Genomic DNA, 25144 nt, shown 5'->3' with positions numbered 1-25144 from the left:
TTACTTTGGAAAAAGCCTCCATCATTTCATTGTAGGTTATACCAGAGAATGAGAACCCATATTCATTGTCAGTCGTCTTTTATTTCACAGTTTTAAGCTGAAAACACATCCAACGTTTGGGTAAAGTTTTGTGTCGTTTTGGCCGTTTTTACACTGTTGGGCATGATGCCGATAAATTCAAATTCATTTGAAATATATGCCGGCAAACACATCAACGCTGAACTTTGGTGTCGGCGTCACCCTGTTGTAGTTTTTTTTCTCAACGCCCAACACAAAACTTTACTCAAACGTTGGATGTGTCTTCAGCTTAACACTTTATATTAGGCCTGTTCGATAACTTTGCAAGTAAAAAGTATTTGCAAGTTCTTGCAACTACTTGCAATTTCTGTCAGTTCTCTTTTACTGAACAAGTTTGTTATCGAACAGCATTTTGTAAAAGTTTGTACAAATTTGTACAAACTTTTGGGTTATCGTACAAACCTATATGGAGTGGAAAAAGATACGTTATTAAAAAAACGTGCTTGATGTAAATATACCGTTATTCCTATCAGCTGGTAACGTTTTTCGTCTGTATGATTGTTTTTTTCAGTGTATTCAAATGACATTTGACAGTTTGTTAAAACTTTGACGTTTGTGGTTTTTTTCTGTGGTGGTTGTTTATATAGTAGTTCGGTAATAAGGATTTGTCAATTTATTGGAAAAAAATTTAATTGAGAGAAATAAAAGACAATTAAATAATCAATAAACCACTTCAAATAAACCGAAGCATCAATCAATAAAGTAATTAGACGATTAGCTATTAATAGATATACAAATTATATATTGGAGGAGGTACTTTTGATGAAGCTATTGCAATTTTCACCTTTCTGAATCATCATCGGGTCGTTCGGAAAAATTTACTTTCTATCCTTCATCATTATCCTGTGGATTATTTTGGATACCTTGTGTATATAGTGAAATAATTATAAGCAATTTTAAATAGTAAGTCTTGTTTATGCCGAAAAAATCAAAAATTATGTATTTTTTGTTTTAAATGTTCAAATTTTCCTGTTTTGCACTTCACATTGTATATTTATGGTATTTATGTATTGATGTACTTTTTATTTATTAAATATGTATTTTTTGTTGTTGTAAGTTATTGTTTTAAAGCTTTTTTTGATGCGCTTTGTAATGAAAATGGCCATGGAAGCATAATAAAATTATGCACAATTCTTCTTATAAAGCAATGCAATGTGTTAACAATGACAGTAGTGAATACATACAAGTTGCTTTGGAGTTAAAAATAGCCACCAACTACTTGTCACGTTTTCATGTTATTTTCTTCAATTTATGATACCTTTCTAATATTCTTAAAATGGGATACTACCTCCTTTGACAAATTTGCTTAATAATTTATGATGTTGGTATTAGCATGTAACATATCAATTCCTCAATTCCGGAATCCATAACATAACTATTTTAGAAGAAAATCGGCGAATAGATGAATATAATATATTCTTACATACATATTATGTATGTATATCGTAGTTGAGCCAAAGGTACTCTGGTTTGTCGGTAATACATAAGGTCTTATGCTGCGATAGATGCGAGATTTACTCCGAAGACCATATTCACAGATAATTTATGGCATCTGCGACTGCATCTGTGTGAATGCTATTCAAACCTGCTTAGGCTTGCTTATCTGGGGATGCTCCTTGTAACGTTGGACTTATCTTTCTAGATCATGCAAATCCCTCCTGATATGCCACCACCACCATATTGTTATTAGGATGGCTCTCCCGGTTACACCCAAGCAAGTACTGCAACGAGAGCATGTCAGCAGTCCGCTCAATGCCCTCAAACAGCGTGGAGTGCCTAACAGACTAGAGTAGTTTTGGCTCAACTACGCTTGGGATATTGCAGTCGCCTAAATTCTTATTAGGCGGAAATCGACCACGCCGTGCAGGACATCTGCCCAGTATGAGGCATGGGCCCGCACGACACAAAACACCTTTTCAACTGCCCAGCCAAACCTACTCATCTAACTCCAGTGGATCTGTGGTTACATCTCATCGAAACAGCCACTTTCCTGGAACTGGATATTGACCAAGAGCCAGATTGAACAGAAGAACGAACATACAAACATAATAATAAACACTGTTACAACAACAACAGTATCAAAGGCTTTTGATAAAAACGAAGGACACCAGCACTGTTCTATTGTACTTCCGGCGTATCCAGCTATTTCAGCATTACCATGAAGATTCGATTAGGGCCCAATGCTTTGGATGAGTTAGCGTTCATGATAGCATTCGCAACATTATCCATTGTAAACTGTGGCTGGAAGAGATCTATTGAGAGGCATTAGTCTTCTTTTCGCCCTGTCACTCCAGGGGTGCTCGACTCGAACTGTCGATTAAAATAATTTGCGCACCTCTTCGATTAACTCTTCCTCCTTTCCAGGGTTCGAGTATGACTTAAGCGTTGCCCACAATTTACATATTCCTGCTCCAATGTTGCAAATCTGCAGATGATTTTAACCACTTGTTACGCTCACCGAATAACCTGTTTACTTCCAGTGTCAGCTCGGACAATCTGCTGATGCAGTTAATTATGTGGAAATTGTCTATATCTGGCGAACTGTGACACTCCCCGCTAATTCTGGTAGTGGCGTCCTCATTGATCGTGTAAAACGTAGAGCTATCAATCTGCTTAGCCAGTAATATACCCCTCTGGTTGTTATTGTAGCAGCATAGGTTTGATACGGGATTGACAGCCGGTACGAAAGAACCTGCTGTCGTGGGAATGAACGCCTCTGGTTATTATCTAAGACGGTCTGTCATAGTTCATGACCAACTCATTATATGTATTATACACGTTTAGCACAGTTTATACTTGACTGCTACTCCCAATACCCCATGTATGGCTCACTACAGTCTGAAGCAAATGTTGCGAACGTTATTTAGTAGGTTGTGACCATCACAACGCTGTAATGAGCAGTTATTATTAAACGTAATTTACCGAACTAAATTCTAAAATGCAACCAGTCGTCACACTGAACACAACCGGGATATCTGGTTTTGTTCGATGCCGAAACTGGGACGCCATGTTCTGGGCGAAACGCAAAACCTGCCGTCATGGAACTGGCAGTATTTCACAGGTTAGTTGATAGGTATGTAGCTATTCTTGTTGTTGTTGTTGTAGGAGCATAGAACCCTATGTAGAAGCATAGGTTTGATTCTGGGCCTAATTCGCTGATTCGTGTCAATCCGGTACGAAAGAAACCGCTGCCGTGGGATTGAACAGTTATTTTTTGGTCTTTTGAGTTGAAACTATGTTCAAATTGGATTTTCAAAAATTGAAACCCCTTGGGTTTGGTGGTTATATTTCGCATGCCATGTTGCTACTAACAACAGGTTTCGTTTCGTTTACACGATTAGGCATGACAAGTCTTTAATTCGCCGAAGTGAAACTTGTAACTATATCTGGTCACCAAGTATATGTTAGATATAATACAGTGAATACAGTGCCTAATAATAATTTTGGTCCTAACCCCAAATTTGTAATCTTTGTTTATGATTGCATTTCTACGGCCAGGATGTTGAAGTAGAATGTCAGCGTGATTTGAAGATGATAATTGTATGTTGAGCAACATTGTACCCTTCAGATTGGACTTTATAAGAATTTCAATAAACTATTTTCAGATCATTGGAACTAAAACAGAAAATGTTTTGAGAGTGAAAACATGAGCATAGACAAAGCCTTATGGCCTGTTTCACTAAGACGATACGAATTCAAATTCGTTCGAACTACTACCAAACTTCTATATTTTGAAAAATATTTGATTCATTTCATTTTTTCATCAAAAAATGTCTACTATAACGGGTTGTTGTTGTTGTAGCAGCATAAAAACCTACATAGAACCGTAGGTTTGATGCTGGGTTGGCAGCCGCTGGCCGAAACACTGTGGTTTCGGGTCAATCCGGTGCGAAAGATCCCGCTGCCGTGGGATTGTATAGTCGGATCAAAAAGTTCCGACTATAACGGGAGTTTGGTAGTAATTCAAACAAATTTGAATTCGAATCGTCTTAGAGAACCCGGTAATTAAACTTTTTTTATAATTAAAATTATTTATATATATAGTAATTTATTTTATTGGTTTGGTGTAATTATTTTTATTATAATTTTTTTATGTTTTTTTATTTTATTTTCTAATAAAGACTTTGCTAAAAAAATTTTATTGTTTTTTTATTTATGTTTTCCTTGGTTCTTTTATGCATATCTTTAGTTACTTATGTTAATCTTTGATGCCTACAATGCTTTTATTTCTATTTCAAATATACAAACAGCACAATTAAATTTTTGTTTTTATTTGGTATAATGGTGGCAGTTAAGCCAAAAAACCCAATCCTTTAGGAGCGAAGCCACACTGCAATTTAATGCAAGCTACTTCTAAATGTTTACTTAACTTCTTTTGATCAAAATGGACTCTGTAGAAAAACAAATTTCATGACTTTGCAATTGTCGGTTGCACAACAAAATATTTCATCTTCGGATGAATGATCAAATGATTGCAGAAGCAATAAGAACGAGGCGCCTATTAATTATAATTCCAGCACTTTTGTTTTGCTCTTTTCCTCTTTTTCGTTGCTTTCTGTTACTTTCGTTGGTGGTTTTTTGTTAAAAAGATTTTTGTATATACATTCCAAGACTTTAATAAAACCATAATTGTATTTCAATTTTAATTTAGATAATTTAAAGAATTCTAGTTGTATTTGGCTAAACAAACAAAACATTACCCATCATGGAGGATAGAAAATCTTCAAAATCCAGTACTGAGGGACGATCCAGATCATCATCTAGTAAATCATCCAAATTATATTCCAGCAAATATGGCGAACGTAGCAATAGTCGTGAAAGTTCCATGGCCATGCAGAAATATAATCCAAATATGCGTTTCATACGCAAAAGTGTGGAAACACCGGCACGTAATGTCACCACCAACTATTTGGAATTGGAAACAGAATTTCCTCGTGATTACGATGATAACATAGAGATGTTATCACGTGAAGCTGAACATTTGGAGGAACAATTTCGTACACCAACTCGCAACAGTAATACAGATTTAGCGGGTATAGAGATAATAAGGCCCGTGACTCCAACACCAACACGCATTGTTAGACCCGAAGGTGTGGAATTGAAATTGAAGGAATCTCCTAGTACACCGGAAAAGGAATCATCCCGGCCATCACGTGGTGTTAAACATTCCAAACGTGTAGGTTTTAAGGTTGAAGAGAAACTGGAGGAACAAGTTGCTGAGTGTAGTGTCGTGGCAAAAGGTACCTCGAAATTGTCACGTGTCGAAGATGGTAAAAAAGGACAAGAACGTGAAAAGCAGGAACGCGAACAGGAACAGCCGAAATCGGAAGAAGTGGAAGAAGCGGAAAAGCAAGAAGAACAGAAGGATCAAGAACCCACGGAAACAGAAACACCAGATGCCACTTCTACGACGTCAGCGGAAGAACCTTCGGAATCTGTGGTAGATGCAGAAAGTCCCCAAACGGATTCACAAAAAACTAATTTAGAAATACCAAAAATTACAACAACTGCGACATCATCAAGTGCTCCTGCAACTCCAGTGCCAGTTTCCACAACCACCACAACTACAATCTCGACCAAGGATGACGATGATGAACCTGTGGCCATGTCTCCATGTGGTCGTTTCTTTAAATATGACAAAGAAGTGGGACGAGGCAGTTTTAAAACAGTTTATCGTGGTTTGGACACTGAAACAGGTGTCGCTGTGGCTTGGTGTGAATTGCTGGATAAGCAAGTAAAGAAAAGTGAAAGGAAACGTTTCCGTGAAGAGGCGGATATGCTAAAGAAGTTACAACATCCCAACATTGTACGTTTCTATACCTATTGGGAATTTAGTGTAGCCCGCAAGAAGAATATTGTTTTGGTTACAGAGTTAATGTTATCGGGAACTCTGAAATCCTATTTGAAACGTTTCAAGAAAATCAATCCCAAGGTGTTGAAATCGTGGTGTCGCCAAATTCTCAAAGGTTTACATTTTTTGCATACTCGTCCTCTGCCCATTATACATCGAGACTTGAAGTGCGATAATATTTTCATAACCGGTACCACGGGAAGCGTGAAAATCGGCGATTTAGGTCTAGCCACCTTAAAGAATCGTTCACATGCCAAATCGGTAATTGGTACACCAGAATTTATGGCACCCGAAATGTATGAGGAGCATTATGACGAATCTGTCGATGTGTATGCCTTTGGCATGTGCATGTTGGAGATGGCGGTATCGGAATATCCCTATAGTGAGTGTAAGGGTCCAGCCCAGATTTATAAGAAAGTAATATCCGGCATTAAACCGGCTGCTCTAAGTAAAGTTGAAGATCCCAAGGTAAGGGAAATTATTGAGAAATGCATAGAGCTCAAGAAGGAAGATCGTCCAAAATGCAAAGATTTATTGAATTCGGAATTCTTCGAAGAGGATATTGGCATACGAGTGGAACCCACATCTACCGAGGCCTTTTTGGATAATCCCACAAATAATGTTATTGAATTTCGTTTGCGTTTTCTCGATCCGAAAAAACGTTCCTCCAAACACAAAGAAAATGAAGCCATACAATTCGAATATGATGTGGTTAATGATGATTGTGAACGAGTCTGTGATGATATGATGCAGGAAAATCTCATTACCGAAGAAGATGCCCGTGCCATAGTGCGCCTGTTGAAGGTACAAGTGTTCTCGCTGCTGAAGGAAAGGGTACAGCGTCAAACTCAATATCAATTACAAAATGAAAAATCACGCTTGGAAAAAATTGCCTTACAAAAACAACGTGAAATGCTACCGGAGAATGTGGAAGAAGAAGAGGAAGAAGATGAAGCTGATTCCGGGGAGGAAGAGGATGAAGATGGTACTAAAGCTAGTCAAAGGCAATTGAATCAATCCCAAGCAGTAGGGAATTCACAAATTCCAGTCGATCAGCAGCCACAATTGCCGCTTAATGATCAGGCAAGACCTCAGCAATATTTACAATTCCAATCGACGCCTATATCTTCTTCAGGTTCACAAGATGATCAAATAACGTCACCTACAAATGCGTTACCCTCTACTCAGACACAGTTTTATAATTCTAGTCAAATGTCCTTGGCAAATTCTCTGAATGCCATATTGCAGCCTGCCAGCCAGTCAGGACAAACTTTTGCTCAACAGCAGCAGCAGGCACAGGTTCATCAACAGCAACAAATTGCATATACTGCTCAACAAGTATCAGCCCCAACTCAACATGAAATGGTCGCTCAACAAAGTCAACAGCCACCATCTCAAATGGAGTTTGTGGGTCAACAACAACAAATGGCCCAACAACAATCACAAAATCAAATTGAATATTTGAGTCAAACAAGTACACAGGTTTTGCAACAACAACAACCTCAAGGGCAGATGGATTATATATCGCAACAACAACAACACCAGCAGCAAACACCACCACAGCAAGCCCCAGTGGAATTTTTGCCACAACAACATCAGGCTTCTCTTCAGCAACAGCAGTCACAAATAGACTATATTCAGCAACAACAACCACAACAGTCTGCAATTGAATATGCCCCTCAAACAACACCACCCGCACAGACACAGCAAACACAACCCGAGTTTGTGCCTCAACAACAGCAACAACAAACACCCCCAATACAAGCTCAACAAACCCAACCGGAATTTGTGCCTCAACAACAGCAACAACAAACTCCGCCAATACAAACACAACAAACCCAACCCGAGTTTGTACCCCAACAACAAACTCCCCCCATACAAAACCATCAAAGTCAACCTGATTTTGTATCCCAACAACAACAGACTCAAATAATTCAACAACAACAAAACCAAAATGCACGTGAATATGTTGCTCAGCAATCTCAAGTGGAATTTATACCCCAGGTGGAATTTGTAGCTCAACAAACACCAACAATTCAACAACAAATCCATCATCAAGCTACACCGCAGCAGCAACAATATGTTGCCCAGCATACAACACCACCAGCTCAGACCCAACATATGGCACAACCAGAATTTGTTGCAACAAATCAGCAGACACCAACACATCATGTTGCCCAAACGGAACAGCAACAACAGCCACAGCAAAATGGTTATATTTCTCAAACACAAATGGATTTTATTCCACAGCAACAACAAACGCAGGCAATTCAACAGGAATTTGTTGCCATACAAACACCACCGGCTCAACAAGGCCTTCAGCAACAAGTCCAACCCGATTTTATTACCCAGCAAACCCAAAACATGGCAACCACTCAACAAACATCATCTCAAACGGAATATGTTGGTCAACAAACCCCAAATTTACAGCATCAACAATCGCAGGTTGCCCAGTTGGAGTATTTAAACCAGCAGACTACAGCATCACAGCAACCACAGGTTAAGCCCGTGGAATACGTAACCCAACAAAGCCAAATTTCACAGCAACCACAGGTGGCAACGCAGATGGAATATGTAATTCAGCAAAGTCCAGGACCACAGCAACAATCACAGGTCAGCAGCACCCAGTTGGAATACGTGAACCAACAAACACCAACATTGCAACAATCCCACCAACTGGAATATGTCACCACCCAACAAACTTCAGCAACACCACAACAATCCCAGGTTGCACAAGTGACATATGTTACCCAACAAAGCCAAGCACCACAGCAAACACAGATTAGTCAAGTGGAATATGTTAGCCAACAAACATCATCAGCACCACAACAGCAATCACAGGTGGAATATGTTAGCCAGCAAAATCAACCGCAGGTTAGCCAGGTGGAATATGTTAGCCAGCAAAGTCAACCTCAGGTTAGCCAGGTGGAATATGTTTCGCAGCAAAATCAACCTCAGGTTAGCCAGGTGGATTATGTCAGCCAGCAAAGTCAACCTCATGTTAGCCAGGTTGAATATATTTCGCAGCAAGGCCAAGTATCACAGCAACAACAAACACAACTTCCTCATGTGGAATATCAGAGCCCAGCCGCACAGATCCCTCAAATGGAATATATAAATCAGCAAAGTCAAGCTCCGCAACAACAACAGCAACCAGTTCAGCAGACTTTGTCCACCCAAATTGATTTTAGTGGACAACAACAGACACCACAACAACAGGTCCAATTGGAGTATGTGACACAACAGCAGCAGACACAAGCCTTACAAATGGCTGCTCCAACGACATCAGCGGGACAATTTCCCATGGCCACCAATAACCAACAACAATATGTTGCATACGATTCTCAGCAACCAGCTCAACAGCAGCAACAACAACAAATATTTCAAACACAAACTATCCAAACCTCACAACCTGTTCAAGAAACTTCTGTGGTGGATTCTCCAGTGTCGGTTGGACAGCAACTGCAGACCACATTATCGGAGGTTACAAACAATGGAACTGCTGCTGGTATACCAGACCTCAATGTTACCAACTCGGTGGAATCAAATCTTAACACAGTTCCCAATGGTATTGGGGAAAATCAAGAAACCACCACACAGCAATATGGCGACTCATCTATCCAACAAATACCTAACCTAACGAATGCTGTTGCCAATTCCTCAACCAACAGTTTTCAAGAGAATGCCAATAATTCCGATTCGGCATCACGTAAAACTAGTACCGCTTCAGAATATACCACAATTACTTCGGATTATTCCCCAGAAAATACCATCACTCCCAACTCAGTATTTCCACCCCGCAATCAATATGTCGATTTCCTACAAAATGAATATCCCAATGTTAATATCATCAAGGATTCACTGCAGGATATTAAAAAAGAAGATTTGGGTAATATTAGCAGTGATGAGTGTACCACTGAAAATTCTTCACCACCCTATGATTTTAGGGGGTCCATTCCGAATAATTCCAATACCCCAGAAAATAGTAGGGCTGGTCGTAAAATATCACGATTTTTTGTTAATCCAGTGGTCTTGCCGAGCAGCACCAACACAGAGGATAGTAATTCGGCAGGGGAGTACAAAAATACAATACAAACTGCAGAACACAATGGTTCTAAGGCAGGCGGTGCTAACTCCACAACAGCTGTGCCACTTTATGTCACACCCTCGGGGGAGGAGGCAAGCAATGCGGTAATGGCAGCCACAAATGGCAATACAAATCATTCCTTGGAACAACTAAAAATAGAGTTGGAAAATATAACCCATGCCCAGGCCTTTGCTTCGGCAATTGTGGCTTCCATCAATAGTGAACATCATCAGCAACAACAACCGCAACAACAACAACACTCTGGAGCAACACAATTGACACCACTTCCACAACAACAGCTGCATGTTCAGGGAGATGATGACACACCCACAGGGCCCTTGAGCTCAACACGTAGCTCCTCTACCTTCAATTCGAGGCGCACTTCTTTGGATAACAGTGGTTGCAATGAAATACAAAATACAATGCCACTATTGCAACAGCAGCTCCAGCCACAGCAACAACCCCAACTCTTGACACAACAACAACAGTTTTCAGAATTCCCCTTACAGAACACCACTGGTGTTGGCGGAGAACCCATTGTTAATATTTTCGAACATATGGACCTACATCAAAAACTTTCCAAACAAAACAGTTTAGAAATGCCACAATTGCCAACCTTATCCGGTGGCAGTGTGGACTCAACCATAACCACAAATACCACTGCTCAGCAGCGTATGGGTGGCCTCAGCCAAACTAGCATAGCAGATTTGGAGAAAAAATTGGCTGCCTTGAGGAATGTGGAAATGACCGATGAGGTTTTCAATGAACAGCAGAGAACGGAGCAGGAATTGAATGCCCGTAGGGTATCGCGTTTTTGTGTAAGTCGTGTTCAAGAACAGCAGGCAGCAGCCGAACAGCTACAACAACAAGTAATACAAGAACAACAGGATATTACCCCAACCCAAGAACAGCCGTTTGTGGTGCCAGTTACCGTGGCCATATTAAGGCCAACAATTGATTTGCAGGCGGCCAATAGTACAGCAAATAACAGCTATAACACGCCCACAGAGCTATTGTCACCCTCATCGATTAACTATCAGCCTTTGGGTTCCACGACAGTACTGCAAAAACCAGCCACGGCTGCGGCTGCAGCTGTAGTCTTGCCATTACAGGCTCCCAGTGTTGCAGCTCCAATTTATAACATGGAACCAGCTGCTCAACTACAACAACAACTGCATCAACAAATTCAACAACAAATACAGCGAACCAATGCCATACAAGCGGATTTGCAAATGCAACAGCAACAATTGCAACAACAACAACAGCAGCAGCAACAGCTATTCAATCAGACAATGGCAAATGTTGTTGGCCAACAAACTGCAGTGGCACAGGCAGCCGCAGTTGGGGGACAAACAAATCCCCAGCAACAACAACAGCAGCAAATCGCTCAACAGCAACAGTTGGCCCAGCCATCGCAAATACCTTTGCCATTTGTTACACCCATTCAGCAACAACCCACAGCTCTTCACCCCTATCCCTATATACCACAAGATCTAGTCGAGGCTACTGGCCGCTTATCATTGGCTCAAGAAGAACCAATGTCTGTGGCAGCTACACATCCAAATCTGTTACCAACCGTTATTCAATCGGATATTAAACACAATTTGGATACATTGGTCAGCCAGTTGTGTAGTACCCGGCTGGGAGCTACACAACATCAACGTCTACTATTGCTACGTCAACGCCAATTGATCGAAGAGGATGAGCTACGCTTAAAACATTATGTGGAATATGAGAAATTCCATAAAGCTATGCGGCAATCTTCCGTCGATATGGTGCACACTCAACAACCGATGCTTTATATACAACCGACAACCATTAATCAACAGGGTTATATAAATTTAACCAGTGGTTTTATGCCGCCACCATTTGGGGCAGGAGCGGCCTCAAATCATGGTTATCCTCATTTCCAACAGCAACATTCAATGTTTAACACAAATGTTCAAACAACAGCGGCTATGTCAGGATATGCATTAATGCTTAATCCACAACTGGCAATGCAACAGCAGCAGCAGCAACAACAACAACAGGCACAACAATTGAAACAGCAAAATTTACCTTCACAATATACAATTGTTACAAACATGACTGGATCAGGAATTCAACAACAGCCCCAGCCACAAATGGGAAAACAACAAACCATTGGCCCAGTCACCAACACCAGCGCCAATGTTTATCCCCAATCCATGACATTTGGTCAAGACTAGGATCGGCTTAAACAAGATGTTAATGCGGATGTATGTGGTTTGCCCTTCTTTTGCTGGAAAGGCAATTGGAATCGAAATCAAATGTAACTTTGCTGTGTGGTGCGGTGCGCCTTTTAAAAAGGAACAACGCCGGACTCAAGTCAGAGTGAAGTAGTTGCCTATGACACTGATAAAATCAGATACCCAAGGCAGCCAAAAAAGTTATCGAATATATTGAATGGTAAATATGTACATCCCATTAAGTCTTGTTTGGATTTAATTACCTATAAAACGAAATTACATTACACACATATATGTGTGTATGTATGTTTGAAAAACAAAATCCTTCATACTTCCATCTAACCTGAACACACCTATGAAGAAGGTAAACATTAAAAAAATATTACGATATACGATCAAGATTTCATAAATAGCTTAATAAGATCATCGTTGTTGTATTATTCTTAGTTCAGTGCAGGAATTACATCATGCTTAGATTCTTCATGCGAACATAAACATATGGGGAGAGAAATCGAAATGTGAACAGTTTTGATAAGTTTTCATTTGAAAATTTTTCCTGTTAGGTGGAAGATCATTTTAATATTAATTTTTTATTAATTTCTCGTTGGAGTTGAGTTGAATGATTGAAGATTTTTTGCAAGTGAAAAAGGAAAGCCGAAGATTCGAACCCACAGACATATCGGCTGTAGAGTGGCTTCTCTGGCAATGCTTCGAAACTTACACATATACTTAAGTTATTGTTATAGTGTAACTGCAATATTCCAATTGAGAGACTAAGCTTTGCCATCGTTTAAGCAATATCTGGTTGCAGGTAGTGTGCCGCAAAGATATTTAAAAAGCTTTCAGATCCGACTTAATTTATGCTTACTTAGCTGGTGTTTTACAGAACTTTTGTTCCATAAGCCGAACTAAGAAAATATCTCCAATCCTATATGTTTGTTGCGGTATTTTCCCAGTCTGGGATATGGCGCATTCTGATATCGTATTTCACTTGTTCGATCAATCGAAGCCTTGGCCTTCCAGTTCTGCGTGAGCCGCCAAGCAGCCCGTATTTATACGCCTGTTTGGCGGGTTCATCATGGCCTAGCCAATACAATCGTTGTATCTGGATTCGTTTAACTATACTGATGTCGTTTTGTAATTGATATTTTTATGGCTTTTTATTGGTTTTTTGACATTTTCTAAATAGTTAGAACACATGAAAAACTCGAAAATACTCATATTATGATATAAAATCTGAAAAAAACTCAAATTTTTAACTTTGACCTTGAATCCCTCTGCAACTACTACACCGAAAGCATCGGAAAGCTGATTATGTTATCTGTCGAACAAAAAAGATTTATGAAAATATCTCTATCCGTTCAAAAGTTACAGAGTTTTGACCAGGAAAAAACGTTTCTGAACCATTGTGCGACGTCGATATTCGCCGTCAACGCAGATTGACGCTTAGATCTTTCGAAGAATTTTTCTCTGGAACACACCAAGCACTGCCTTATCTGCTTGCGCAAGTATCCATGCTTCGAATAAACGCAGGCAGTATCAGTGTTTTGTAAAGTGTTGCTTTTTTGATGAGTTATGGCTTTATTCTTAAACTGCTTACATTGGCCAATGTAGCATCTGTTGGTCAACACTATTCTTCTTATTTCACAGCTCTTGTTGTGCTTATGACGGTGCCGAGGTAGACGAAGTCTTTTACTACCTCAAAATTGTAGGTACCAACATTCACAGTTGGTGCGAGATCCGTGGACGTATTACACGTCGATACCACTAACTTGGTTTTATCGCCGTTTACTGCCAGACAAACTTTAGCAGATTCCCTTTCGACTTTTGCAAAGGTGTCAGTTACTTTCTTTACCGATCGACCCATGATGTCAATGTCGTTGGCATAAGCAAGTAACATATGGCTGTTTGTGTATATTGTTCCACTTCTTTTGACCTTCGCATCTAGGATGACCTTTTCCAACATGACGTTGAAGGAAACAAATCAGATCAGATCCTTCTCTGAAACCACTTTTGGTATCAGTTAATGTCATCTTACAAAGTCTAATGAGCTTTGCGGGGACACCAAAATCCCTCATGGTTTGAAACACCTTTAAACGTATAGGGCTGTCGAATGCTGCTTTATAATCGACAAAAGGATGGAAGGTGTCGATCTGCATTTCTTGGGTCTTTTCCAGGATTTGTCTCAATGTAAATGGTGGATTTGCCCGGTCGAAAGCCGCACTGATAGGGTCCAATTATTTCATTGACCATAGGCTTTAGTCGCTCACACAATATGCCAAATACTATCTTATATGCAATAGGGAGCAGACTTATGCTCCTGTAATTGGAGCACACAGTCTTATCTCCCTTCTAGTGGACTGGACATAGGATGCTCACGTTCCAATCGTCGGGTACGCGTTCTTCCTGCCAGATGATACTAACTAGCTGATGCATACACCTTAACAGCGTGTCGCCTCCGCTGCTCCTGCTGCCTTATTATTCTTCAGCCGGCTTATTGCTGTCTTTACCTCATCTTGGTCGGACGGTATACATTCAATACCATCTTCTGGGATTGGATCTGTGGTATCTTCGCCGTCCTCGTTAGTATTGTATACCAACAGTTTGGAAAATTGTTCTTTCCATATCCCGAGCACACTATCTGTATCAGTTACCAAATTACCTTGCTGGTCTCTACAGGAGGATATGCCTGCACCAGAGCCACCTGTTTGATGTTTCACTCTTTGGTACAATTATCTTACTTCATTCTACCTTCTGTACATCACTCTCTTTTTCACACTCTCGCTTTTCCATTTCCCTCTCTTTTTTCTGCGGAAAAAACGTTTATTCACACTGCTTTTCTCCGTATACCATCCTCGTGCGCTACGCGTTGCCACTGATTGTAAAATAGCCCTATATGCCACATTTTTCTATTCGGTAGCAGCACGACACTCCTGGTCATACGATGGGTTCCTTGGTGGAGGTCTCTGATATCCAAGTATGGACTTTGCAGCTGTTTGCATGGAGTGGGCAATATTTTGCCATTGTGCTGACGAGGAGTGCTTTGATTAAACATTTGGGCCAGTTGAGTGAACTATGCTGTGGCTATGTTGTGATTGCAGATTACCGATGTGCAACTTTCGTGTTGTGTCTGTTCGTACATTATTTCTGGTACGTACCTTTGCTGCAACAAGGTGATGGTCCGAGTCTATGTTTGCTATGTTTATGAATATCGAGATACTTAAATCTGGTACCGCTAACTACTATGTTTTTTTTGCTGCTGCGATTTCTATCAGCCTCATTCCATTGTCAGATTTTTCACTGTGGAGACTGAATTTCCCGACTGTTGGGCCAAAGATATTCTGCTTTCCGGTCACGACTGTTGCTTGGTATCTGTCACCCAAATTTATGCTAATAACAAAATGAAAATGAAATCCTAGGCTTTTTGAAGCAATAGAGATTTGACACTTGAATTCTATCGCTATCTATCTAAAGCACGACACTTTAATGAGATTCGCATTGGCAACTGAAAGTCTTCATTCAGGTTTTATATATTTCTGAGGAATTTAAAGCTCCTGAAATGCATTTTTGTAGTTCGAATGTTTAGTATCTCATATACTTAGATGGCTCTATATACTATACAGACGGGACATTTGTTTCATAAGCCGAACTAAGAATATATGTATTTTCTTTAGTGAAAAACAAAATATGATACAGAGATACGAGGTTGTAAAAAAGTCATAACCCTAATGTACAGTGGACTTGATGCAGGTTGGTAGGCTGCGGCATAGCTCGCCGGATTGGTGAGTTCTTTTGTCCACTTGACTGTTACATTAATGGCGCCCGACGTGGGTCTCGATAAATGTAACAGTAATGTACAGTGGAGTTGGTGCGGGTTAGTAGTCTGTTACTTAGCCCGGCGTATGGGTTAGGTCTTTTGTCCACTTGACTATTTAATTTTTGTTTGAAGATAAATTAACATTTTGCATTTTACTTCGCCGATATTCGTCGCCGTTAACGCAAGTTGGCCATATATTGTGCGAAGAATTCTTCTCTCAATACGCCAAGTATTGCCTCGTCTGCAAGTACCCATGCTTAGATCCATATATACTGTTACATTTATGGCGCCCAATGTGGGTCTCGATAAATATAACAGTCATGTACAGTGGAGTTGGTATATGTCAGTAGGCTGCTGCAGTGTGCTATATTGGGAAGTTCTTCGCCGATATTTGCCGTTAACACAGATTGGACCATATATAGTGCGAAGAATTTTTCTCTCAGATCCATACACACGGTCAGTATTAGGTTTGTAAAGTGTACATTTTATTTGGCGAGAGGTGCTTTTGTTTTTAAAATGCGTTCAAAGACCAAAAGGGCTGTCTGTTGGCTAAGATTATTTTTCGCTTTATTTCAAAACGCGTGTCATTTGTTTTATTCATGGTGCGGTTCCGAGGTAAATAAAGTCTTTAAAATTTTAGTTTCCAACTACCTTAGCATATGTACTGCAACGAGAGCATCTCATTGTGTTGCTGTACTGGAAGATTATTCGTGTCCTCATGCAAATTGCCCACTGATTACATTAGGAGGCACCTTATTGTAGTTCTCAGAGCGGTGTTCTTAACAGGTTTGAATATTTTTACATGGCAATATATTCGCGAACAACACTGGCGCGACATAGCTTACAACAGGCCGACCTATCGCGTTATAAATATTTTTTCAACAAGATTTCTTTATCTGAGCCCCAAGTGCTGCCGGCTGGGGACTTGAAGACCTTGTTCCTACATCTCAGCTTGTTGCAGATAGCTGTGGCATGCGAGTACGACGACATGCTTTCGAATGTGACCCCTAAAATCTTGGTGTAGTTAGTGGTCGGAATTATGCTACTAACTACCATGACATTCAGCTTAGTGCTCATCTCCGCAGTCCATGTGGTGAATAGAATAGCGGGAATTTTGTCGCGTATATTTTATATTCCTCACTCGAAAAGGTGGTAAGATCCCTCAAATAGGAGTTCAGACTTTTACAAATCACATCATGGAAGGCACCCGACACCAAGGTCGTACAAACATCCGCATACGTCTGGAGGGGGTGGTATACAGGACTCTACCTCTCCTTAAACACTTCCTTTGAGAACTCCCTGTTTCACTATAAGGGACTTGGACATGTTGTTCCTGGTTTCCATGTACGACTGGCGTCCATACATACATATAATTGATTATCCAACGTTTCAAACTTGGCCGGAGGGTAATCTGCTCATTGTCCTCAAACAGCGTGGAGTGCTTTACAGCACTGTTCTAAACATTACAACACTGCCCTATCCCACGGCTTGTTCTCGTAGAGTCTTCGGCTAATATGTGTGGAGATGGCGTGCAGCGCTGTTATCGTGCTGTGCTGCGTACAGACCCCATGCTGTTGATCCGCCACTGGATATCTGACGTTGGGGAGGAATAAAGCCTCAAAGGTCTTTGCTACGGGCGACAAAAGCGAAATCGTCTATACGATTCACCTTTGTTGGCATCAGTAGCACCCTACCCATTTTCTAGACTTCGGGACCGATGTGGGTGGTTAGCGACAGGTTGAAAACTTCAGTGAGGTACTCGACTCCTGGCTCATCCAACTGTTTCAGCAATACCATGTAAATTCTATCAGGACCCCACGCTTTGGATGATTTAGTGTTCCTGATGGCATTCGCAACATCATCCATTGTAAATTGTGATAGTTCACCAGAAAGAGATCTAATGCGACGTATACTCCACTCTTCGCCCTGTCACTCCCAGGGTGCTCGAAAAACTGTTGATTGAAATAACATGTGCAACTCTTCCTATCTTTCGGGAGAGATTTAAGCGTTACCCAGTTCCAGTCATGCAACTTTTCAGATGATCTAGTCACTTGTTCCGCTTGTGCTCACCGACCAACCTATTAACTTCCAGTGTTGGCTCCCTAACTCTGTGGTCACTGAGCCAGTCTCATGGCATGCGATGGACTGGCTCGTGAAACTCATCTCGCTCATTTGCTAATCCCACTGCCTCTGTTGGGATATTTTGATCTCACTTCGGCTATTCGACCAGCAGGTATATAGCGAGCGACTGCTGCAATGGTGATGTGCCAGTATGTCCTTTCTTCTACACGAACATCAAAAAGGTAGGCAGTTCTCTGAAGCGGTGATTGGAGAACTCTCTGAAACCAGACTTATTAACTTTACCATGATTGATGAAAGCGCGGCGATTCGAGGTGATGTCATCTACATAAGCCAGTAACGGAGATATCTATATTGAATACCTTAAATATATTGTGATATTTTTTATTTCCAAGTAGACAACATAATAGACTGCCGCCTTGTCTGAAAAGGTTTGAAAAGGCTCGGAGATGTTCTTTCCAATTTTAAACTCTGATCTTGTACTAATTAATGTCAGTCTGCATAATCGTATCTAGTCGATTTGTTTTTCATTTGTTGTTGTCAGGTCAAAATCCGAATTGGTATCCGATTTATAGTTTGTCATTCATTAGTTTTAGCCGCTCACACAATACGCTCGGCAGCACTTTATATGCGATGGGAAGGAGACTTATGCCTCTGTAGTTGGTATATACCACATCGCCTTCCTTCTTATGAACAGGACTTAATAGTCGTCATATTGGGATTTTTTCCACACAAAATTTTTTACACAAAAGTAATATAAGAGAAAGAGACGATAGTTACTATAAACTCAACATTTCTCATTATTTCGTGTCCAAACTCAAAAACTCGACAAACTGAACTTGTTTACATGGTGGCTATACATCCATTATAGCCCCAATTAGTACATTAAATATAAGTTTTTTTTTTTTTTTAATTGAATAGTAGTTTTTTTCGTTATGATATATTGCTGAATTTATGCTGCCAGATAAATTGAGAAATATCAGAAGTTTGTTCCACCTCCGTAAAGAAACAGGTGTCCCAGACCTTCAAATCACCGTTGTTTTAGTGTAGACAGTGAAGGTGCCCAAATATTGTTGTGTCGATTTAGACGATTTGCGCCATTACCATGTATTTTTTTATATGCGACACGTCATTTTGGGATCTGGTTTTATTATGATTGTTGTGTCGGGATAAACCTCAGGCTGTCCCAATCATCTCGTCGTTTGACTTTGCTTTTGATTATCAGGAAACCATGATGCAATTCGCTGGAGTTAGTATAACAAGTTCAGAGAAATTAGGTTCTATTATGCTTTGGAATTTGGCTCTGGTTTCGCTTCCGACAAAGATTAATATGTTTTCCAATTTCTTCAGTGCCGCAACTCCGACCTCTGTTATTGATAGAAGTGAATTCATGTTGTTGCAGTTGAGCGCCATCACTCTCTGCAACAAATACTGGGTCTAGGTTTCAACTGGCAACGCACAGCAGGTTGAGCTGCGTTGAAGGAGATTTTATCTCCTCCGTTCTATAACGTTCTCATTATGATTGTCAATTTGTCAGATTTTAGCGTTACTACAGTAGTCTACAAGAACCTTTGCGAAATGTTAGTTTTAATTTAAATTCAAGGGGCTAAAAGGAGGTCCCACTCATTGATATGCTAGAAGTCTCTCTTGTCCCTTGTGGGATGTTTGTGGCAACAATTGCCATGCTCGTCTGCATTTTTAGCAGACAACGTCTTCTGAACATCGGACGGAAGGAACGCACAGATTAGCTCTTGGTTTAGATTTGTGTAGATAAAGTGAGTCAACTTGTTTCCATTTAGCTGACTTCCATTTCCTAGTTGGAGACTAATGGGCCGATTCCGTACAGTGAGGCGAGTCGGGTCGCGTTGCCAGTTGCAATTTTTCCATTACGTATGGCAATATCGCCTGACGTCGTCAAATTTTGTCGCCGAAATGTTCATTTTCCGGCGACAACAAATTAGCTGTCGCCGTACATTTTTACTAACGAATAAAAATAAAATAAAAAAAAATAAAAATAACTTGTTATCGACGATTATTTTCTATCGCTGTACGTAGTGCATTTTTTAAATTTTGTCGCAGAGACGATAGACGACGCGACATGACTCGCCTCGCTGTACGGAATCGGCCCATAAATGTTTATCCTCAGAAGAGGTGTTCTTGTATTTTTCTCTATAAGTTGTTCCCACAGATATGGCTTACGTAGGCTTATTTACACACAACTATCAATCAACGATTCTCAGCACAACTCCTTCACCAACCTGATCTTAAAATGCCGCTTGTCCCAACGACAAGTATGTTCTCAGCATAGCAGGGCAGAAACCACATCGGCTTTACATTGCAAACTGCCCGCTTCTGAGAACGACATTCAGACTGCATCGTTATACTCTTGAAGTGGAAGGAATATTGTGGAAAATATATTATGCACCTAAGTGAGCAAAACAAACATTAAGTCCCATAAACCACATTTGTTATCGGCCCAAAACCTTCGCCCCGAAGATCACTATCAGCACACAACAACACTTCTGGTGGCGTTATTAATTTGGTTTCCAAGATTTCTTCAGCAGACTGACACATTTGAGGCCGGTGGAAATCGTGAATATAAAGATTATGTCGTTGCTTGTAAGTGCTGACAATTCAATAATGCCAAAAAGGCGGTAGTTAATACTACGGAGAAAGTCACTTATCGTCCTTAGTCGAAGGTCATACTAGAGTGGTTTCATTGAAACTTTTAGGTATTTATAGACCGAGTTCCCCACTACAGCAACTTTATGATATCACTCTACTGTGAAACTCGACCTAGGAACCCTTGCTTTCATGAAATTGTTTCAATGAAACTCTCTAGTGTGACCTTCGACTTAAGGGTACACACGATCAGTTTTGACTGTCGATTTTTCGGAAATATCAATAAATGCCACACTGTCCAGCAACCACAAAATATTTTGTGGTTGCCTGATGACTGACAAAAATGAAAGGCCACATGGTAAGCAACCGATTATTTGATCAAAACTCACAGTCAAAACTGATCGATTGTACCCCACTTAACATGAAAATCGGTCTATTGTTTTGGAAATGAAGTAATTGTCTGATTGTAGTCGTTTGTTGTTGGGTATCCTCAGATGCTATGAATACCCCTTTAGCGGATTTCCTCCAGACCTCCTAATGGGTTCTACTGTTGGACCTGGGTGTTATGCCCTGTGTCTTCGATGTAGCTGGCATTATCAAAAGTACTCTAGATGAAATGGGGTTAGATGCAAAGAAAACTTAAAATCCAAACAATATTAAAAGGAGGAGAAAAGTTCCAGAAGCCACTTTTAAAAAAAATGCTCAAAACAGGGCCTGGATTCTTGATCTTTGATCTTTGAAATGAAAAATATTTCCTTTATATATTTTTTTCATTATAAAGGAAATATTTTTCATTTCAAATTTTCATAGAACAAGTAAAAAATTATCAGTCGGCTTTGCCGACAGAGATATACCCTCAGCCTGTGTATATTGAAACAATTTTTTTCCAAAAAACGCATGTATTTAGGGAGTTTTAAAAATTTTGGGCGTTTGAACTGACAAAAATGTTGATTAGGATTTAATATCAAAAGTTTTGCGGAGGAGATACTAAAAAGAATGGATCTCCAGCCACTACATATGGTACCATAGGGGTTTTTTAGAACTTCAGGGATGTTTGCTCAAGAAGTATGAACTTGCCCCTGAAACAACTTTTACCATCGCAATTGAGGCAGCAATGCAAGTTGCTTCAACAAAAATCAAAGTGATTCGAAAGCAGGTCTTAATGTGAACATGTATCCGAAATTTTGAGTGGGAGGTACCGGATGGAGTGGACAAATATAGTCCATATTTGAACCTGATCTATATCTGGTAGATATATTAGGATGTGTAAAGTATGGACCAATTCGGCCACTCTGTTCAAGAGTTATCGTACGCACAATTTTTCCGAACATTTTTGAACTTTTGTGGGGGAGGTACCTGAAGGAGTGGACCGATATGGCTTATCTTCGAACTTAAACTATGTTTGGACAAAATATTACTAAGGCCAAACTTTGGACCGAATCGGCAGACCTGTTCGAGAGTTATTTTGCTCTCCAACCTCCTCACACGGTGTCATAGGGGTTTTTTGCAACTTTCAGGCTATTTTCTCAGGAAGTATGGACTTGCCCCTGATGAAACTTATACCGTCGTATGGAGGGCAGCGAATACAAGTTGCTAAAGCAAAAATCAAAGCGATTCGAGAGATGTTCCTAAACTGAACTTTTCCAAAATTTTGTGTGGGAGGTACACGACGGAGTGGACCGATTGAGTCCATATTAAAACCTGATCTAAGTCTGGTACACGCTCCACGATGGGCAAAGTATGGACCAAATCGGTTACACCCTTCAAGAGTTATCGTGCGTACAAATTTTCCGAACATTTTCGAACTTTTGTGGGGGAGGTACCGGAAGGAGTGGACCGATATAGCTCATCTTCGAACTTAAACTAAGTTTGGACAAAATATTACGAAAGCCAAAATTTGAACCGAATCGGTTCATCCCTTCGAGAGTTATCGTGCGCTCCAGCCAGCCAGACAGACAGACAGACAGACGGACGGACATTGCTCAATCGACTCCAAATTGTCTGAAACACATTTCGTCCAAACATACTTGGGGTCTAAAACCATTATTTCGATGAGGCACATTTTGCCCGTATGAAAGTGTATATACCCTTCATAGCCTAAAGGCTGAGGGTATAAAAAGAATCCAGCCCCAGGTCTACATATTCCAAATGATGTCAAAATTTTGTTAAGTGTAGAGTTGCCAGACAGATAGGAACCTCCCTATACGAGATGGATGATCTACAGTATTGAATGATAAGGACCTACCATTCGAAAGGCCTGCAACATTTTGGAGGAAAGCACCTTCCAAAGAGGCCACATAGAGGCTTTTTACAAAGAAAATTTGCTTGTCTGTGCGTAGAGTCATTCGTTTAATGCCTTTATGACTTCATACTTTTTCCTGTCTTACCTTTTCCCGACAATTTTATACCTTTTATACAGTTATATGACGTTTACAACTTTTTGACTATGGAAAATTTAAATCTTCTAATACGAACCGTATGTGTTGTCTTCATCTATATAATTCCTATGTGGGGAAGCCTGTCCCCAAGACTGTATCTAGGATTGTGGTGGCGGACAGCGTCCAATCAGATGCTCCATCGACTATATCCTGATTTGCTAATATATCAAAAAATCCTACGCCTCCGCATAAAATTACAAATGTATAACATTCTAAACTAGATAAGAAACGTTACAACAAAACTGAAGTTTTTAGATGTAGTTTTAAATTCCGAACCCTATATAAAAAACCTAAATGTATGAAACGATTTGATAAAAGAGTGGACTTAGTTAAAATGTTACATAAAATGACATGATCTGATCAATATGAACGAATTTGTTCAAATACAAAAATTCATTCGAAGGTTAATACTTATTACATTTATGGATCCCACATAAATGTTCTTAGTTCTGAATTATTATAGTCTGAGATTAAAGTTAATACATATTGCAACAAAAATATTTACATACATATATCATAGATCTCATATTTATCTATTTTTATATTTATTATTTTTTTTGTAATTATTTGGTATTGTTAGAAAGAGAAAAAAAGATAAATTTTACAGTTCAACATGGTTTTCCTGCTGCTAGTAGTTTAAGTAGAACAAAAAAACCAAATGTATAATTCCATGTTAGCATTTATTCATTACACTCCTTCTGCACTTTTGGTGTGGATACAAATTCCATTTGTTTCAACTTTGTTGAACTGTAAGAATGAAAATTATGGATACTTTGCTGCGAGCTTTTAATGATATTATTACCATATTAATAGACTTATATTTATTGTTATTGTTATAATTATGCTTAAGAAATACTATTGCATAAATTCCCTTGACCTTTTTAAAGCATAAGATCGATTCTTGCATTATGACACAGGGGATGAGATCCTACATGAAAATTTGTAACTTATAATATGTATTAGTGTCATCGGAATAGGATTTTATGTTTCAAACTATTAAACGAATACAAAGTGTCAACGTCCGTAATTTATTAATTTATTTATTCATAATTTATAAAATGCATAATGCCTTTAATAAGAATATTTCGATTTGAACCATTAAATAAATGGAAATAAATGTAATCGCTACAATAGATGTGTTTAATTATGAGAAATTTTAAGTAAGTAGTAAGTAAGTAAGTGCATATTAAAATATGATTAAATTATAAAGGGTGATCCATTTAGAGGTTCCTACTTTCTTTAAAGAAATAAAAACACAGAAAAAATTAAATTGAATGGGGAATGTTTATTATCATTTGAAAGAACATTCGATGACATTTATTTTTTTCAGATTATGTCTAACAAATATTGGCCGAGGCCAATCCGCTGAGTCCAATTTTCAATGACTCGTTCAAGCTTTTCGACTGGTAATTGGCGAATGGCACGTCTGATGTTTTCCCCAAAGACCGGAATCGAAGCGGCTTTATCCGCATACAATTTTGACTTTACATATTCTCACAGGAAAAAGTCTAACGGAGTGATATGAGACGATATTGGTGGCCAATCGACTGGTCCAAAACGTGCTCACCGAAGTGTTCTTTCAAAAAATCCATCGATTGATGCGATGTGTGGAAGTGGCGCAGTTTTGTTGAAACCAAATGTCGCCGAGCTTCAATTTCAGAAATAAAATAGTCGGTTATCATGGTGAAATAACGGTCGCCATTGGTGATGAAGTCCTAACCGGACCGTTACGACGATTCCACTGATCCACAAACCGTTATTTTTTCTGGATGAAGTGGCAGCTCTTAAACAGCCAAGATCACCCATATACGTTAACGTGACTGCAACAGCAACATATGTTCTCGTTATTCTCATCTGTCGTGACCCGCTTGCGACGAAAATTCCAATTGTATCAATTCAATTAGTCCAGAACTAGTTCTAATCAGTACTAGTACAAATATTGGCCCCTAAGTAATGCGAAGGGAA

The 25144-nt window shown here is 39.6% G+C and overlaps 2 protein-coding genes across 3 annotated transcripts in view; one reads left to right on the top strand and one right to left on the bottom strand.

The window, feature by feature from the left end:
* Window positions 1-25144, bottom strand: part of LOC141388782 (uncharacterized) — a 186141-nt gene that overhangs the window by 48352 nt on the left and 112645 nt on the right. The gene's annotated exons all lie outside the window — the stretch shown is intronic.
* On the top strand, window positions 608-24310 carry LOC141388778 (uncharacterized). 2 transcript variants are annotated; one of them, XM_073959063.1, is made up of 2 exons: window positions 608-981; window positions 4730-24310. In XM_073959063.1, exon 2 carries the CDS (start codon window positions 4784-4786, stop codon window positions 12221-12223), a length of 7440 nt encoding a protein of 2479 aa, XP_073815164.1. In that variant the 5' UTR covers window positions 608-981; window positions 4730-4783; the 3' UTR covers window positions 12224-24310. The 2 variants fall into 2 exon arrangements, with proteins under 2 accessions (XP_073815164.1, XP_073815165.1); XM_073959064.1 differs by having other exon boundaries at window positions 627-981; window positions 4741-24310.

This window comes from Musca autumnalis, unplaced genomic scaffold (genome assembly GCF_047663935.1).
Source record: "Musca autumnalis isolate F117 unplaced genomic scaffold, ASM4766393v1 scaffold_1, whole genome shotgun sequence".
In the NCBI taxonomy this organism is placed as follows: Eukaryota; Metazoa; Arthropoda; class Insecta; order Diptera; family Muscidae; genus Musca; species Musca autumnalis.
This window is presented reverse-complemented; position numbering and strand designations above follow the sequence as displayed.